This window comes from Phoca vitulina, unplaced genomic scaffold (assembly GCF_004348235.1).
Source record: "Phoca vitulina isolate PV1807 unplaced genomic scaffold, GSC_HSeal_1.0 scaffold10, whole genome shotgun sequence".
NCBI classification, from domain to species: Eukaryota; Metazoa; Chordata; class Mammalia; order Carnivora; family Phocidae; genus Phoca; species Phoca vitulina.
In genome coordinates this window covers 50,299,694-50,318,278 of record NW_022589713.1, presented here as the reverse complement: position 1 = coordinate 50,318,278, position 18,585 = coordinate 50,299,694, and the positions used below count along the sequence as shown (strand labels likewise).

General features: G+C 43.7%; 1 protein-coding gene across 1 annotated transcript in view; it reads left to right on the top strand.

Moving 5' to 3' along the window:
- Positions 1–18,585, top strand: part of GLB1 (galactosidase beta 1) — a 79,738-nt gene that overhangs the window by 46,668 nt on the left and 14,485 nt on the right. Inside the window, exons 11-15 of the mRNA XM_032409065.1 lie at positions 5,945–6,019; positions 8,173–8,262; positions 11,711–11,824; positions 13,313–13,444; positions 15,150–15,404. Of these exons, the coding sequence (XP_032264956.1) occupies positions 5,945–6,019; positions 8,173–8,262; positions 11,711–11,824; positions 13,313–13,444; positions 15,150–15,404 (666 nt within the window). The remainder of the gene's footprint in view (positions 1–5,944; positions 6,020–8,172; positions 8,263–11,710; positions 11,825–13,312; positions 13,445–15,149; positions 15,405–18,585) is intronic.

The window sequence follows — 18,585 nt, the reverse complement described above, 5'->3', positions numbered from 1 at the left end:
TTTTTTAGGAGTTTTGTTACACTTCTTCATAGGGATTCTATCAAAGATAAAAGTCCAGATGGGTTTTTGGCAATGGGTCATTTTACAAAAATTAATCAATTTGTATGTTGAGGACCTTGATCAGTAGAGCAGATCTCAGAATTCCCTGAGGTGGGCATTGGGGCTGGGTGGTGACTCAGAATGCGAAAATGGCCACAGTGACTCTTAGTACTTCAAAACTAAATGAAGGGATGCCTGGGTGACTCAGTTGGTTAAGCATCCAACTCTTGATCTCAGCTCAGGTCATGATCTCAGGGTTGTGAGATGGAGCCCCACATAGGCTCCACGTGTTCAGTGTGGAGTCTGTTTGAGATTCTCTCTCTCCCCCTCTCCCTCTGCCCTTCCCCCCCACACCCATGCTATAAATAAATAAATAAATAAATAAATAAATAAATAAATAAATATCTTCCAAAAAAAAAAAAGCTTAATGAAGTTTGAAACTTGACTGAGGACAAGTCTACACTGGCTGATTGATTGTTCTTGGTTTATGGATGGAATGACATTAGCTCAGTGAGTAGACACAAGCTATCTCTTGCTGATCCATGGTGCTGGTGGAAACACAGTGTTTTATGTCTGATAATTAAGGATGACAAAGTGACTATTATGTAACAAATGTTCGACTTTTAAAGCGTTGCCTACACTCTTGTGGCACTAGTCTTTTCCTCTCCTGCAGACTTGGCTTTTCTAGTCTATCTTCCAGAGTGATTTCTCTAAAACGCTGATCTGATCAGGATGCTTCCCATGATTTGGCGTCCTGTTTTCCTCAAGCCTCATTTTTCAATTCTCCCCTTGTTGTACGTGACTCTTCGGCCTTAAAATGAAGGTACATAAAATTCCATGAATGGGACAGTACTGTTGATACCTCCTGGCCGCTGCACATATGTTCCTTCTGCTCTAATCCATCTGGAAAATGAGAACACACCTCAGTTACTTTCTCTGGGGAGTTGTCTTTGATCTGTCTCTCTGCAGAGTTAATCACACTTTGTTTTCTTCCACCACCTTACAGTGTGGAAATCTTGAACACTCTATTTCCCGTAGTGTGTTGATACAACTTGTTTACACATACATTTCTCATGATCTGGACTATTAACTCCTCACTTGGAGTTTTATTAAAAAGACTTTTTTTAGGGGCACCTGGGTGGCTCAGTCGGTTGACATCTGCCTTTGGCTCGGGTCATGATCCCGGGGTCCTGGGATCGAGCCCTGCGTCGGGCTCCCTGCTCAGCGGGAAGCCTGCTTCTCCCTCTGCCTGTGCCGCTCCCCCTGCTTGTGCACTCTCTCTCTGTCAAATAAATAAATAAAATCTTTAAAAAAAAAGGATTTTTTTAAACCGAGATAATGCTATAAACATAAAGTTGTTCATTGCAATGTTATTCATAATATCAAAAATTGGAAATGATCTAACTCCTAATATTGAAAGGATGGTCATATCCATTTGGATATAATATGCAATAAATATAATTATTGTCGATATTTGGTCATACCAAAAGTACTCTTGGTAAGTAGCAGTAGCAAATTACAAAACTGTCTCTAACCTTACATGGTGTATGTGCATAAGGGGATGGTCCAGGAGGAAAACTGGAAGAGAAAAGGTTTTGTGGGGTGTTTTTGTCTTTGGAATTATGTTTAATAGAAGACACTTTCTGTCGTATTATTGTTGTACAATAAAGGAGGTCAGATGGAGCTGTAGAAACAACACGAGGCTTAGAGTCAGCAGCCCAGCTCACTCCTTTGCCCTCTTGATAATCTTGAGCAAGTTCCTTAGTCTCACCTCTAAAAAGAGAATACAATACTGGCGATGAGGGTCTTTGTGAGTAGCAAATGAGACGACAAAACCGGCAGAGAAGCACTCCATCAATGTTGGGTGAATGGAGCTTAAAGAAAGATGTCTGTGCAGTGACTTTTTCTTCCAATGTGGTAGATGAGATGGCAGTCCTAGTTACACTGGAATCCACTTTGACTTTCGGAGTTAGATATGACATGGTCACTACTATGTGCAGGTGAATGGGGGACCTCGGAAAACAGATCAGACTACTCTCAGATCCCCTCTGTGAATTTGTGTTTTCTGATTTTCTGGGCCAGCTGAGGTGGAGAAGGAAGAGGTGGGTAAACTGCCAAAGGAGAATGAATGTGTTCTAGGACTGTAGGGAAAGCTGGAAGAGAGCTCACATTTTGTCTGTCTGAGATCAACAGTAATAACTCCTTGGCCTCACATTCATTTTAATACGAATCATGAAGATCATTTTAATGTACTCTTTTAAAAATTTCACAGAAATATCAATTCATAGAATACTAGAAATATAAAGGACTTCCAGTTCAAGATGGCTGACTGACCACATACTCTGCCTTTCAAAATGTTATTAAATGGTAAAAAAATATTTTTTTAAAATGAAGCCAACAAGGGCGCCTGGGTGGCTCAGTTGGTTGAGTATCTGCCTTCAGCTTGGGTCATGATCCCAGGGTCCTGGAATCGAGTCCTGCATCAGGCTCCCTGCTCAGTGGGGAGTCTGCTTCTCCCTGCTTCTCCTTCTACCCTTCCCCCCTGCTCGTGATCTCTCTCTCTCTCTCTCACTCTCTCTCTCTCAAATAAATAAAATATTTAAAATGAAGCCAAGAAGGGGTGCCTGGGTGGCTCAGTCATTTCGTTAGGCATCTGCCTTCAGCTCAGGTCATGATCCCAGGGTTGGGATTGAGCCCCGCATCTGGCTCCCTGCTCTGCGGGAAGCCTGCTTCTCCCTCTCCCACTCCCCCTGCTTATATTCCCTCTCTCACTGTGTCTCTCTCTGTCAAATAAATAAATAAATAAAATCTTAAAAAAAATTTTTTCTAAAATTAAGCCAATGAGAGGGAAGCTGTCCATGCATGAGAGATTTCAAAAACTTTCTGGGAAACCAAAATAGGTGGAGGGGACTAAGGAAGTAGCATAAGGAACTCTAGGTCCCCAGTGAGCATGAAAGGGGGTTATAGAAACAGGTAACAGAGAGTAGATTGCCGTTAAAGAACCTTGGAGAGCCAGGGTCCTGGAAGTGCAGGTGTGACAAGAGACAGAATGAAACAGAGCTAAAAATGAGAAGGCTGATGAAATTCTACATACTTCCCATCAAGTCCTCCACTCTTCCACCCCTCTTTCAAATAGACTGTCAGGGAAGCTTTTTTTTTTTAACAGTCAGAAAATCAGAATTAAAAAAAAAAAGTGTGCAGCCTGAGAGCAAAGACCTTACATATTATATTTGATTCCCTCCCAAATCACCCTAAAACAAAGTTCCCCACTGGACAAGCCTTGCTCCTATATACAGAACAGGACTGGCATAGAGAGGATGGTTATGCAAATGTTGGTGTATTCATTTGCATTACCATTAAATGTGAATGAATGGCCAAGGGTGGCCAGATGTTTGAGGACATCCATAAAACCTGTAAAGGAAAAGAGAAAGCCCAAAATGAAATAAACAGAAAAATAACCTAAGGGCAACAGAGAAATCAGGGACAGGAACGAAAGATCTTAAGCAAAACAAAGCAGACCCTCTCAAATTTATATCTTTCAGAGACGTTTGAAAAGATGTTGCTTCCACAATATAAGAATGGGATGCTTTGAAAAAGGAGCCACTAAAAAACAAAAAAGAGTTCCCCAAAATAAAAAATAATCTAGAAACTAAAACTAGAGGACAGAGATGGAAATAGAGAAAAGATGAGATATAGAGGGACAATCTAGAATGTTTAATTTACCTTTAAGGGAAAAAGATGGAGAAAAAGAAAATATCAAAGAATTTTTTTTTCCAAAACAGAAAAGGATATTTGAGTTGCTCAGAATAGTAAATGTAAAAAACATACATATCCAAACACATCCTTGGAAAAATTTAAAACAGAGAGAATAAAGCACTTAAAAGCTTCTAGAGAGAAAAAGCCAATCACCTTTGAAAGAACAACAATGAACTTGGTATCAGTCATACTGGATGATACAAGGAGGACATATCTTCCCTTCTGAGGGAAGATGATTTTCAACATAGAACTCTATAGTCATTCAAATTATCAGCTAAATGTGCCATTTTCAGACATTCAAAGATTCAAAAAATTTTCCTTCCACATACTAGTACTTGGGAAGTTACTTAAGATTGCTCCAGTGAAATGAGGTAGTTATAAGATCCTAGAAACAGAAGCTAAAACAAGGAGAATAATGAAGAGAAGTCCCAGAATATCAAGCCTAGAGGAGAGTCAGTTCCTTGGAGCAAGAAGACTTGAGAGTTCCAATAGGGAGTTCCCTAGGGGGGAAACGGATGTTTGGAGAAACTTGATACCATCTTTGGAAATTTGGAACAACTTGTAGAGGTATTAACCTAAAGGCAGACAGGAAAAAAGAAAGGCAATTAGAAGCCCCAGGGGAGGGAAAAAAAAACACAAAAAGCTGAACAAGACAGAACATGACATCATGGTATATACTACTTAACTTTTCAGGGAGTAATGTTATGTAATTATAATCATGTGAGCACAAGCACTATTGATTGATTTTAGAGTCAATGTACAGGTGAAGGGAAGATCTATGGGTACAGGATAGACTGTTTTAACCTTGACAATGTAAAAGTATAGCTGATGGTTTGGGGGTGGGAGTAGGGAAGAGAGCTCAGGGAAGGATGCAAAAACAGCCTTAAAAGGTGTGGATACAAAGGATAATCTTAACTGATGGAACTAAGATATAAAGGTATATTATTTCAAGCTACAAAGGTAACCAGTAGAGAAACTGAAAATGCTGATATAACCATGTTAGTAAGAGAGATATTCAGAATAGTACAACTGAGCTAAATTCTCGTGTATTAAGGAAATCAATGATAATGTTTTAATAGATCAAATAAGAAATCGCAGTAAGTATATTATTTAGAGACCAAAATTGCAAAAGGGGAACAATTAAATGAATTTAAAATGGTTTCTTCTGAAGAATAGAACTAAGAGAATAGTGAGTCAGGAGACTATTGTTTTTCATTATAGCAGTCTGTTATTTTCCTTCTTAAATTACTTTTAAAAAGGGAAACTGAAGGGAAGGAAGGGAGAAAGGGAGGAAGAGAATAAGGGAGGAGGAAGGAAATATAAGGAGACTGAGAGATCATAATGCAACCTACTTGGAGATGGACACAGACTTTTGAGACTTGGCACTTACATCTTCTGACTCTAAAGTGTGTGTGTGTGTGTGTGTGTGTGTGTGTGTGTGTGTGTATTTAATAAGGTTTTATTTTTATGTTAGTTTTTAACTTTTATTTAAGAATAATTTCAAAGTTACAGAAGAGTTTCAAGAATAAAAGTAGTACAAAGAACACTTGAGTATCCCACACCCAGATACACCCATGTCAACATTACACTCTGTGCATCATCATTTGCCCCTCACCACCCCCTTGGGTTTCCTAAACCACTGGAGTGTTGCATACGTCATGAGCCTTTACCCCTAAATACTTCGGTGTGCATTTCATAATAGGTAGGCATATGCTCTTATATAATGACAAGAGATTTAACACTGATACAAAACTTTAATCTACCAGTAAGATTTAACCTGCAAGCAACACTTCTCCCTACTAGGGCTACCTCCCTTCAGGTTCTGTCTTTCTGTGGGCCTTCTTCTTTTTCTCCCCCCACCCCACCTCATTCTCTCTCCTTGTTTTTGCTCTTTCGAAGTCTTGTGTTCTACAATTATTTGAATGATTCCTGGAGCTTAAAATGCAGAGATAATACACAAGCACACACTTAGAAGTAAAAACTTTACCAGACCCTGTCATGGAAAAAGTCTTTTGTTCCTTTGCCTTTCCAAGAATCACTGGCACTATTGTTGGAGTCTTTGAGCCTCCTTTTGAAAAATGAATTATATAACTGTGTTTCTGACGATTTAACAGCTTTTTATCTTCTCTTTTTCCACTCTGATTTATAGTTTGAAAAAGTACCAGAAGGTTTTATCCCTCCGTCTACACCCAAGTTTGCGTATGGAAAAGTTGCTCTGAAGAAGGTAAGAGAGCACATAAGCAGAGCTGTTGAGAGTGGGGAGTGGAACTCAGCAGTTGCGAGTGAAAGTGTTACACTGGGGCGTTGGTTCTATTTTTCTGTGAATTTGTTTTCTGTGAGACTGCTGGGGTAGGTGATGTTTCTGGGAACATGGGGACGTGAGAGGTGAGAGGATATGTGTGCAGGTTGACAGGATGAGCACACGGGGCATGAACAGGAGTAGGTGGGCGTTCTTAGATCACTCAGGTCATTTTGGTTCGATGATCAGTCATCCAAAGCAGCTTCAGGAGCCTTTGTGGGAATAACATGGTACCTTGTTATGTCCAGTGAGGCTCTTTTCCAAAACTCACAGGCATTTTCATAGATCTTTGCACAATTCAGTATACTCTCCTCCATCTCAAAATCATGTTCTAATTTTTGTGCTCTGTGGTTTATATGGTAAATGGGACATCAAGGGGGAAAGCTAGAAATTAATCATAAATAAGAGAGAAATTTTATTCTAGGAAAGAAGAAGAGGGGAGATTTCATTTTCTTGTCAGGAGTGACGTAAGCCAAAATCAATTTGTTTTGATCATCTTTGTCTTCAGGATTTCCCCTTTTATAATCCCTAACTCCTACATCTGTTAACTCACAAGAAAAAAAAAATAACACAAGCAGTTACATATTTCTTAAGAATCTTGATATTCTAAAATAGCGTAAGTTTTTATCTAACCAAAATGCCAAACATGACTGTATAATTTTTCCGTTCCTGAAGCCCTTTGATATTATGGTTGCTTGAGCTCTTGTAACATTTTCCACCTAGTGTCAGATACATGTGTTACATTCTACAAAGAATGTGGTCTGTCTGCCTGATAGAAATCTTTATTTAGTTCAATCAGACTTTAATCACACTTGTAAAGGGAGCACCTTCTACTTTTTCATTGCTGCTGCTACTTAAGGTAAAGGTTGATTTGTTTTGGAGCTGTGAGAAATTTATTTTTATGCAACAGAAAATAACTGCAAATATTTAATACGGCAACATTGCAAAACCAAACAAAACCAATCTTAGTACCAAAAATACATTCTGTTTACAATGAAGGAAAATTGTGTAAGCAGAAATAGCTTTTCATTATTAACTAAATGTGTACAATTTAAGGGAGCAAGTTAGCATATAACTGAATTAAATTTATATTGGACATGGTCATATAGAATAAAACCTTTTACCGTGAGTTGAATTTCTTTAGCTGTCCAAATAGAAAGACATCCATGTGAGTAGCTGAATTGATGGAATTGTACTTAAGATTTTGTTTTCCTTGATGCCACACATCAGCAAGGTAAGGTAACCCTGGCAAGTGTTTATAAAATTCCCAACCAGTATCATGCCATGGGAAGTCCTGGGTTTGGAGCCAAACCTAACTGCAGATCTTGGCTCTGCCGTTGCTGCAGTGAGCCTCTCTGAGAACCTGTTTCCTCATCCCTAACATGGGGACAACGAGGGCAGCCTCCCTGGGTGGTGTGAGGATTCAGGGAGGTGTGCGTGTAAGGTGCTCTCACCTGGAGTTGGGTAGGCACTCAGTGATCAGTAGCTGTTACCATCCTGTTACTGCATCAGAATAAGCTTCCTGGGCTGCAAGAATACGCAGTCATTTAGACTGAATATAATAAGTATTTATTGAGTGTCTACTGTGTGCTGGGTATTGGGTGACACTGCACGGTACAGACCCTGCCCTAAGGAGCTAACAGTCTGGCAAGGACAGCAAAGGCAAACAACTAGTCAGTGATGCAGGCGTGGAAAATATGCTCCAGACAAGTTCAGAGGAAGGCACAGTCATGGTTACTTCCCTCAGGGATGCTGGGGAAGGCTTTCCAGAGGAGGCAGCCTCTGAGCCTTGGTTTTCATTCATTTTAAGGGCCTTTAATACAAAGGAGGTTGTATTTGCGAATAGGTACGTTTGAAACCTTACGATTACCATCAGTTATTTTTCATCAAGAGTTCCCTAACTCATGGATAGACATGATTGAAGGTGACTGGGCGGTGCAGCATTGAGCGGGATTTGAACTACTTAGGTCTATTTAGGGATTTGGGGGAAATCCACTAATGTCTTTGATAATTTGCAAATGGCATTACCCTCCACCCAGGGGTGACAGTGAGTGAATGCTGCTTTTGTTTCTTTTCAGTTAAAGACAGTGGAGGATGCACTGAACATTCTGTGTCCGCCTGGGCCCATAAAAAGCCTTTATCCCTTGACGTTTATCCAGGTGAAACAGGTAGGCATCCTTCAGCCTTTCTCTGCTTACAAAAATGTCCTTTCTGCACTGCCTTGCAGGGCCTGTCCTGAGTGCAGGGACCAGAACGGTAGGCAGATAAATCAGATCCCAGGTAAATTCACTACATATTTCCAGGCTCTCTTCGGCTTTAAGTACCACATGGTGGGCTGATCTTTCCTATCTTCCCACCTCCCCATTTCTTATTATCACTCAAACAAGGTAGTAACTCAGCCTGATTCAACATAATTCTTTAGTGCAAGCTATAAACAGTGCATTTCTGATCTAATTAATCTGTATTACTAAAGGAAAATCACATTTTAATATGCAAAAAAGACAACTTAATTATTTGTCCTTGTTTGCTCAAAGGTATAAGGGCTGTGTTCTTAATAGATCAGGTTCTCAGAGATTCTCTTTCCTGCTTTTGAAGAGAACAGAGAGCAGGGCGTGTGTGTGTGTGTGTATGTGTGTGCACGCATGCATGTGTGTGGTGAACCCAGGCACTGCCTCATATTTCTTTTCTTTTTTTTTTTTTTATTCATTTGAGACACAGAGATAGAGAGCAGAGAGCATGAGCAGGGGGAGAGGCAGAGGGAGAGGGAGAAGCAGGCTCCCCGCTGAGCCAGGAGCCCGACGTGGGGCTCGATCCCAGGACCCTGGGATCATGACCTGAGCCGAAGGCAGCATCTCAACCCACTGAGCCACCCAGGCACCCCATTTCTTTTTTTTTTAGTAGGCTCCATGCCCAACATGGGGCTCAAACTCATGACCCTGAGATCAAGAATTTCATGTTCTACCAACTGAGCCAGCCAGGCGCCCCTCATGTTTATTTAAAATGTTTTTCCCAACTTTTTATTTTAGAAATTTTCAAATCTAAAAACGTTGCAAGAGAAGTATAATTACACCCATATCGCTTTCATTTGGATTCACTAAGTGTTAACAGTTCCTCTGAGTGTATGTATGCAGTCAACTGCCTTTTTTTAACCCTTTGAGTTTGTGGTCAATATCCTGACACTTCACCCCTAAATATTACAGCATATATATATATTTTTAAAGATTTTATTTATTTATTTGACAGAGAGAGAGACAGCAGGAGAAGGAACACAAGCAGAGGGAGTGGGAGATGGAGAAGCAGGCTTCCCACAGAGCAGGGAGCCCAATGTGGGGCTCGATCCCAGGACACTGGGATCATGACTTGAGCCGAAGGCAGACACTTAACTACTGAGCCACCCAGGAGCCCCTACAGCATATATCTTTTAAGAAAAAGGACATTCTCCTACATAATCACAATATAATGATGAGACTTAAGACATTTACCATTGATATAATCCTGTTATTTAATATGTATTCTATAGTCAAGTATCCAATGACGTCCTTGATACCTAACTTTTTTCAATCCAGTTTCCACTCTGTGATCACACATTGCATTAAGCTACAATGTCCCTCTAGTCTTCTTTCATCTGTAACTATTCCTAAGTCTTGTTTTTCCTCTCTCTCCTTCTCGCTACATGGACATTTCTGAAGAGTTTGGGCCAGTTGTTTTGTAGACTGCCCCTCACTGATTAGATTCAGTAACACATTTTTGGCGGGAACACGACAAAGGTGGTGTGTCCTTCTCAGAGCGCCGTGTCAGGATGCCCGTGAGGTCAGTTTGTCCCTTTGTTGTGATGTGAAGTTTGAACACTTCGTTAGGAATTCAGCCCCATTTTTTGAAATGGAAACTTATCTGGAACCCCCTTCACTGACTGACTGTGGAGATCCCTTCTGGAAGGTGATAAAACAATGGCATATCTAATCTTAGTTTAGTGTATTTTGCCCCCAGTGACTCTTTTTACACTTGTGATTTTTATTCCAGCAACTCTGTGATCAATAAAATGAGTAATGAGCCCCCTCTCCTTAACACTGGATAGAATTCTTCCTCTAGCTCCAGCCAACACAGGCTATGTGTCCACATCTTCATCTAGAAGATGCACCCCGCCTTCTCCACCTCGTAGGGGAGCACTTCGGCAAGACATGGTCACTAGAGCACTTGGAACCTGGGAAGTGAGTTCCAGGTTGGTGTGGAGACACTTGTACTCATTGTTCTTGGCCAGACCCTCCTGCTTTGCGATCTCTGGCCAAGGCAGTACTCGAGGACTGGGGGGACTCCCTGGGCCCTGGCTGTTTCAGGTCTGCGGCAAGCCCGCTGGATGTTTATTTCCAGCGAAACCCATCGAGGGCCCAGCTGCAGGGAGTAGGGTGCAGCCCTGTTACCTCTGCAGCTGCCCGCCCCCCCACCCCCCACTTCGGTGGCCTCAGCCACCTTCGCAGGGAGGACTGCAGCTTCCGCTCCCCTCGTTGAAGCCCTGCACAAAGTGTTCCTCAGCCTCTGAGTTAGGACTTACCACTTTGGTTACTTTGAAAAGAAAAAAAACAAAAAACAAGAGCTGGAGATTTGGGGTCGGGGGGAGGCATCCTTGTGCCTGAAGCCTGGGGTGGTGGCCCCAGGGACATTTCTTGAATTCAGCCCTTTCCTGCAACACAGGAACGTGGGTTAACATTGGGGTTTTTTCAGCTCCTCCAAATCACCTTTGCATTTGCCAAGATGCACTTCCTTGCTTTCTGGGCCCTAGACGCGAGGAACTGTTTCTCTGCCCCATGCTGGATGTCTGTTGGATGCTCTTGTATGGCGGGGTCTGATCCAGCTCACCCTGGCCAACGTCCGCAGCAAGAGCGTCACCAGCTGAGGCTCAGGGTGCTGTTGCTGCTGGGGCTGATAGTCTGGCGCCTTCCTCTCAGACCAGGGATACCAGCATCTATGCGACTGTTTTCTGACTTAGCAACAGGCTGCACCCCCATCTCTCACTATCTCTATCCCCGCCACCCCCGGCCCTCCACTTTAAACAGTTTCTGGTTGACTCTTGTTTTGTATGTTAGAGCACATGTAGCCCAAGAACCTGGAAAATGTTTTACCGAACATTCTTGGCTTTGTTGTTGTTTGTTTGTTGTTGTTTTTTTAAGATTTTATTTTTAAGTAACCTCTATACCCCATGTGGGGCTTGACATCACGACCCCGAGATCAAGAATCACATGTTCTACCTGCTGAGCCAGCCAGGCGCCCCTGTTTGTCTTTTTGGTTGTTGTGTTGTGTTGTGTCGTGTTTTTGAGATACCAGAAATAACCTTTCGATATATATGATAGGATCCCCCCGAGTGATTCTGGGCAAATCATCAAACATGTCCCAGAGTCCAGTTTCCTCGTGTGGGAAAGGGCTGTCTGATAAAATGTGGGTTCCTTGCTGTTACTGCCGTGCTAGTGTATGAGCTAAAAATGTAAGCCGGGTCCCTTCATTCAGACTGAATTTTTGTGGGAGGCTGGGGAACCTCTTAGAAACATCGCTTTCCCACAGATCAAGGTGACGAGGGTATCTTTAACAGAGTGATGTGTTTTTCTTATGTCTTTTTCTAACCAGTATTTTGGGTTTGTGCTGTACCGAACAACGCTTCCTCAAGACTGCAGTGACCCCACACCGCTGTCGTCACCCCTCAGTGGAGTCCACGACCGGGCCTACGTCGCCGTGGATGGGGTAAGAGCTGTCTCTGAGCTGTGTGCTTGTCTGCCCCAGCAGGGCGACGTGTGGTCTGCGCTTGGTAATGTGGCATTCCAGGCCATTGCCCACCTTTCCAAACTTGGGCTCTGCGCCTCCTCTTGATGTCCCTTCACTGTGCCCCCTTGCTTGCCAATGTGGCCTCACCCATGCTCCCTCTGCCTGGAATACGTCCCCTCACCCATCTGAACCTGGAGGGGAGTGCTCAAGGCTCCGCTCTTCTCAGAGACCTCCCCGGTCTCCCCAGTCCACGCCACCCTCTCTGCCCCATCACAGAATGTTGCCCATGTCTCCTTCGCTCCTTGAGAACAGGGTCCGTGTTGTACATGCCGGAGCGCTGATTCATTTAACCCTGCGCCTTCATCCTGTGTGAGAAATCCCATTCTAGAGCACTGTTCATGATAACGATCGCTACAATATGCAGAGATCTTTGTCTCCAAACACAGCAAAGACACACTGAAATAATCATGTGAGAGAACACATGAAGAGATTGTTCGAACTGAGGCAATTTGTTCAGAAAATTTTAAATTAAAATGTTTCCATTCTCGGGGCGCCTGAGTGGCTCAGTCGTTAAGCGTCTGCCTTCGGCTCGGGTCATGGTCCCAGGGTCCTGGGATCGAGCCCCGCATCGGGCTGCTCCGCGGGAAGCCTGCTTCTCCCTCTCCCACTCCCTCTGCTTGTGTTCCCTATCTTGCTGTGTCTCTCTCTGTTAAATAAATAAAAAAATCTTAAAAAAAAAAAGTGTTTCTATTCTCTTGTGATCAAAGGCTTTCATTTCAGTGGGAGCAAGTTTCTAGGACATTATGTGTATATTGCCCATGTGTATACTGATGGCAGTTTCTTGAATTCCATTTTAGGGGTTGTCTTAGTGAATTATAGTCAGTGTAGCTTCATTTTTTTTTTTTTTTAAAAACCTCCCCTTTCAAAAAGTTAGGAATATGTTGCTGCTAAAATACCTGTTGTTTTTTCTCACTCTCTTATATAATTTACATGGTTAATGCACCCTATCAGGTATTTTGAGGTGAGACTACTCCACCTAACTCTCTGATTTTATCTCATTTATCTGATTTTGTCTCATTTCTCCTCGCTGTTTAGAAGCTGCTTTTCATGACTGCCTTTTGTGCTGTGAGAACACAAAGCAGTTCCTGTGGCAGGGACCCCCTCCTGGAATTTTTGCCTCCATTCCCTTCCTATTAAAAATAGATGTGCAGCAAAACACCCCAGAGCAAAGGAAGCTAGCCTAGAGCTTCCCTTGCTCGGAGCTGCATCTGCTGAGTTGCCTGGTTCAGAAGCAGTGTGGGGGGAACTTGACCACCCGGCCGGTGACTTGGGCAAAGGGGCCATCAGAGCATTGCCTCCCGAGTCCGGTGACCCTTCGAGACAAGAAAATGAGTGTGATGACTGAGCAAGCCGTGCTCTGCTGACCTTCTCACCCCAGCTAATTCCCACTGGACTCTGACCCCGCAGGTGCCCCAGGGAGTCCTGGATCGAAGTGAGGTGATCACTCTGAACATCACCGGGAAAGCTGGAGCCTCTCTGGACCTTCTGGTAGAGAACATGGGACGTGTGAACTATGGCAGATATATCAATGATTTTAAGGTAGGACCGACCTCACTGTCAGGAATGAGGTTCAAAGGTTGACAGAACTGTGCCTGTGCCACCCAAGGAAGGTTCTGTAAAGCCATTTAAAAACTCACATATACCTTCTTCTCCTCCAGCCCCGTTCACACACAAAAGCGATTTTTAAAACCGTGCACACTTTGCCAAGTTTGGCAAGTGAACCTACTGTGATTTGTTTTGCAACTTCAGAGTTGGGTTATTTTGAAGACCTGTTTTCCTCTGCAGGTGATGAGAAAGTTGTGCTTTGCAAAGAGAACCCTTGCTTTGTGTTCAGGTTCAGTCACCTGGTAGGAAGAAACAGAAGGAGGAAGCAACTCCACCGTGCTGCTCCTTTGCTTAACAAACCCAGCTCACTTTCGAAAGGCACTTGGTCTCCGACAAAGCCAGCCTAGCATTTGGTCTGCTCTGTTTTCTGGGTGTGGACAATCCATGACAATGTCTTGAATCGTAGAAAGCCTTTCCCTTGATGCATGGCCTCTCATCCCTGCTGGTTACTCTGTGTCCAGGTATCTAGCCCTAGCCTGAATATTGTTCCTTGGAAAACATTTTTCGAACATTATTCAGCAAACACTTGTTAAGCTCATACTCTGTAAGATGCTCCGCAAGGTGCTTTGGGGCATGCAAAGATGTTGAGATACGGGCTTCCCGAAAGGTGGCTCACCATCTGCTAGAGGAGAGAAGGCTCGCATCGAAGGATTGATGGTACCACCCGCTCTCGGACAGAACCGGTGTATGGGGCTATTTCCTGACCCTCTTGGTGCAGCTCAGAGGCAAGGCGATTACCCTCTTAGAGAATGGCCGTGTGGGGCAACCTTTACCTCCAGTAGAAATGTCCCCGTTAAAGTCCTTGTGCTCAGGCTGTAGTTAGTGGCCTTCCTGCTTGGCTATCACAGGCCATGTTGACACACGGAGTGACAGGGATTCTTGTGTATTCTCTGGGTCCCGGTACCCAGCAAGGGACCCGCACACAGCTGCCTGGTTCATGTTTATTGAATTACTAAGGGGGCAGTTGAGACTTGGTACTGAGAGTTGTCCTGGGATGAATTTGGGATCTCCTGGGGAATGGAGAAGTTCACCATGTAAAAGGCGGGAGAGAGGAAGCTAGGTGAGCCGTGAGCATAGGCTTCAGTGCGGTGGCCGGGGCCGTGGACACCCCGGCCTGCTGACCCGGCTGGACGAATAGAGCCAACTGTTCACCTTCATCATCACTTCCTTTCTATCGTTCCACACATATCAAAGTATCCTCGTTTATGGTTACCTCACTGAGTCCCACGGTGGGTGAATGGACTCAGGCGTGATCATCCCATGAGTGCTGCTGAGGGGCTTAATGCCAAGACTTGCTCCTGGTCATATGAGGGGGCAGAATCTGTCCCCCCCAGCCCCCATTACAGTGGCTAGGTGTTCTTCTGCATTCCTGACTCCATTCATTCTCCCGTGCCTCAGATGCCATCATCCCTTCCATTCAGCAGTGACTCTGAACCAAACATTGAAGATCAGGGGTCATGGGGTCAAAAGCTCTGGCCTCAAGCCAGATGTCACTTTGACATATGCACAGTTTGAGTCTCACTTACTGTTGGTGTTTCATATCCTAGTTTGTTCTCCCCAAGTATTCAGGGAGGGACACAGAGACACTTGAAGCCTTTTGCTTCCCACCCCAGCTCATTGCTGTGTTTCTCCTTTACAGGGTCTTATTTCTAACCTGACCCTTGGTTCCAGTATCCTCACGGACTGGATGATCTTCCCACTGGACACTGAGGATGCGGTGCGCAGACACCTGGGAGACTGGCATGGCTATAACAATGGACGCCATGATAAAGCCTTGGCCCACAGCTCATCTAACTACACACTGCCGGCCTTTTATATGGGGAACTTCTCTATTCCCAGTGGGATCCCAGACTTGCCCCAGGACACCTTTATCCAATTTCCTGGATGGACCAAGGTACGTGTCTTCGTGGAAAGTGATAAAGAATCAAAAAGAGCTGCTAATGAGATGGTGTGTGACAGTTCGGGAGTGGAGGGCTTTCCGTGTTAGTTTATCCATTTCTCAGTAGTGGGACCTTGGCCGATCTTCAAAGACTCAATGGCCAGCTTGAATATGTACCATCTGCCCCATTTTCACTGACTGACAACTTCCTTGAGCAAATGATGGCTTTCCTGCTTCCTCTAAGAAAAACTCTAGCTCCTTTGGATACTGCTTATGAGGGACACTTTCTCTTTCTCTTGAAGAAGATTTGGTCCAGGCAAAGGGGTGAATCACTGGGAGAACTTGTTTTTCTTTTGTCCGGGCCTACCTCTGTACCCCCACAACACCCCACCAGCCCTACACCCTGGGACATCCACCGCTGTCTGCATGATCTTCTGCTCTTCCTTGGCCATTTTACTGCCTGGTCACCCTCCCTCCCCTTTATTCTTTGAAGACGTTCGCATGTCTTCCTTCACTGTTGTCTTCTTTACTTCAGTCCTATTTTCATCTTGGGTGACCTTACCGTGACTCAGTTATTCATTCAACAAGTATTTTTCACTGGCCACTCTGTGCCTAAGCTTTGTGCCAGGTGCTAAGGATACAACGATGAACAGTAAGGATACAATGACTTGCCCTCATGGAACTTACATGCTAGTTGGGGAGAGAGACCCAAATCATATAATCACCCAAATTAAATGGTGAGACTGCAGCTGCAGTGAGTGCTAAGAAGAAATATGGGAGTTGATAATAATTGGGGCATTTGACCTTGTTAGGAAGGTCAGTGAAGCCTTCCCTGTGGGAGTGATGCTTGACAGAGATATGAAGGATAAGAAGGAATTAATGTGGCAAAAGGGGGAGGGAAACATATTCCAGGCAGAGGAGATAGCATGTGCAAAGGCCATGTGGTCATAGGGGAAATGAGGAGCTTGAGGACCTGGTAAAGGACCCAAATATAGGGTTTAGGTGTGGAGTGTGGTTCAGAGAGAAGACTAGAAAGTGGGTAGAGATGAGATTGGAATAGGCCAATTAAACCACATTAAAGTTTTGTCTTTGTGTTGAGAGCCTTTGAAGCAGGAGGGTGCCATCACATGATTGTGATGGGACAAACCTCTCTGACCCCAGGGTACAGAGAGGGCTGGGTGAGGGCACCTGTGGATTTGGGGAAGCTATCTAGGTGACTGGACCGTAGTCTCAGTGAGAGACTAGGATGGTGGTAGCCAAGATGGAGATGATATCAACTATCTGAGAGATGTGTGACATTAAATCAATGAGATGTAATGATGGATTGGTTATTGGGGTTTAAAGAGAAGGACATATCCTGGATGACTCTTAGGTCCCAGGCTGGTAGCTGGGCAGATGGTACCATTTATTGAAAGAAGAGTTTTCAGAGGAAAACATGGGCTAGGAGGGGGAGATCATGAGTTGGATTTGGACAGATTGAGTTTGAGAGGACTTTGAGAACAGCTGAGAGAAGATACTGGAGGAGGGCTGTGGGATCTGTGGATGGAGAAGTTGGAGGAGGGATCTGGGCTGGGAATATATGTATCAGATCATCTGTGTGTGGATGGTCATGGAGACATGGGATGGAGGAGGTCCCCTAAGGAGAAAGGATGCAGAAGGAAGAAAAGAGGCACAAACATGGTGGGCAGAGAGTGAGGAGGAAAACTGGCATTTGTCCTGCTGAGGGGATGAGTGAAAGACAGGAGCTCTTCTACGGGATGTAGTAACACGGAGCTCCCTGGGACCCTCAGCAAGTGTATGGGAGTGGGGCATCCACAGGCTGCATTGCATGCTACTGAGGAGTGTCAAATAAAGGAACAAACTTGGGAACGTAAATGTGTTTGTTTGGGTTTTTTTAAAGATATTATTTATTTATTTGACAGAGAGAGACACAGCAATAGAGGGAACACAGGCAGGGGGAGTGGGAGAGGGAGAAGCAGGCTTCCCGCGGAGCAGGGAGCCCGATGAGGGACTCAATCCCAGGACCCTGGGATCATGACCTGAGCCGAAGGCAGACGCTTAATGACTGAGCCACCCAGGCGCCCCAGGAGCATAAATTTGGATACTTGAATATAAACATTGTTTTTGAGAATTTTGACCCTGAAGGAGAAGAGGAGAAAAGTATATAAATCGCTTTTAAGAGGGAAAAAGATGTGCACAACATTTGTTTAAGAACTGTCCTTTTGGGGCTCCTGGGTGGCTCAGTCAGTTAAACATCTGACTCTTGATTTTGGCTCAGGTCATGATCTCAGGGTTGTGAGATTGAGCCCCATGTCAGGCTCTGCACTGAACGTGCAGTCTGCTTAAGACTCTCTCTCTCCCTCTCCTTCCCCCCTCCTGCATCCTCTCTCTCTCTCAAAAAAATAATCTCATAGATTATTTAGAAATGTGTTAATTTCCATATATTTGTAAGGGTTTTTTTTAGCATCTTATTTTTATTGATTTCTAATTTAATTTCTCTATAAAACTCCTCTAGAAGAAGGAAGAAAGTCTATGACCTTCAATTAGGCAAAGACTTTTTTTTTTTAAAGATTTTATTTATTTATTTATTTGACAGAGAGAGAGACAGCGAGAGAGGGAACACAGTCAGGGGGAGTGGGAGAGGGAGAAGCAGACTTCCTGCTGAGCAGGGAGCCCGATGTGGGGCTTGATCCCAGGACCCTGGGATCTTGACCTGAGCCGAAGGCAGATGCTTAACAACTGAGCCACCCAAGCGCCCCTAGGAAAAGATTTTTTAGATTTGACACCTAACACATGACCCTTAAAAGAAAAAGTGATAAATTGGAGTTCATCAAAATTAAAAATGTTTGCTGTTCAAAAGAAATCATTAAGAAAATGAAAATCCGAGCCACAGAATGGGAGAAAATCATATGTTTAGCAAAGGATTTGTTTCTAGAATACATCGAGAATTCTTACAACTCAATAATAGGAAGATAAACAACCCAGTCAAAAAATGTGCAAATTTCACCAAAGGAGGTATACAAATGGCCGATAAGTACATGTATAATGCTCTCAACATCATTAATCGTTAGAAAAGTACAAATCAAAACCACAGTGAAATACTACTTCACACCCACTAGAATGGCTATACTAATAAAAGATAGACAATAACAAATTTTGGCAAGGATATAGAGAAATGAGAACCTTCCTATGTCAC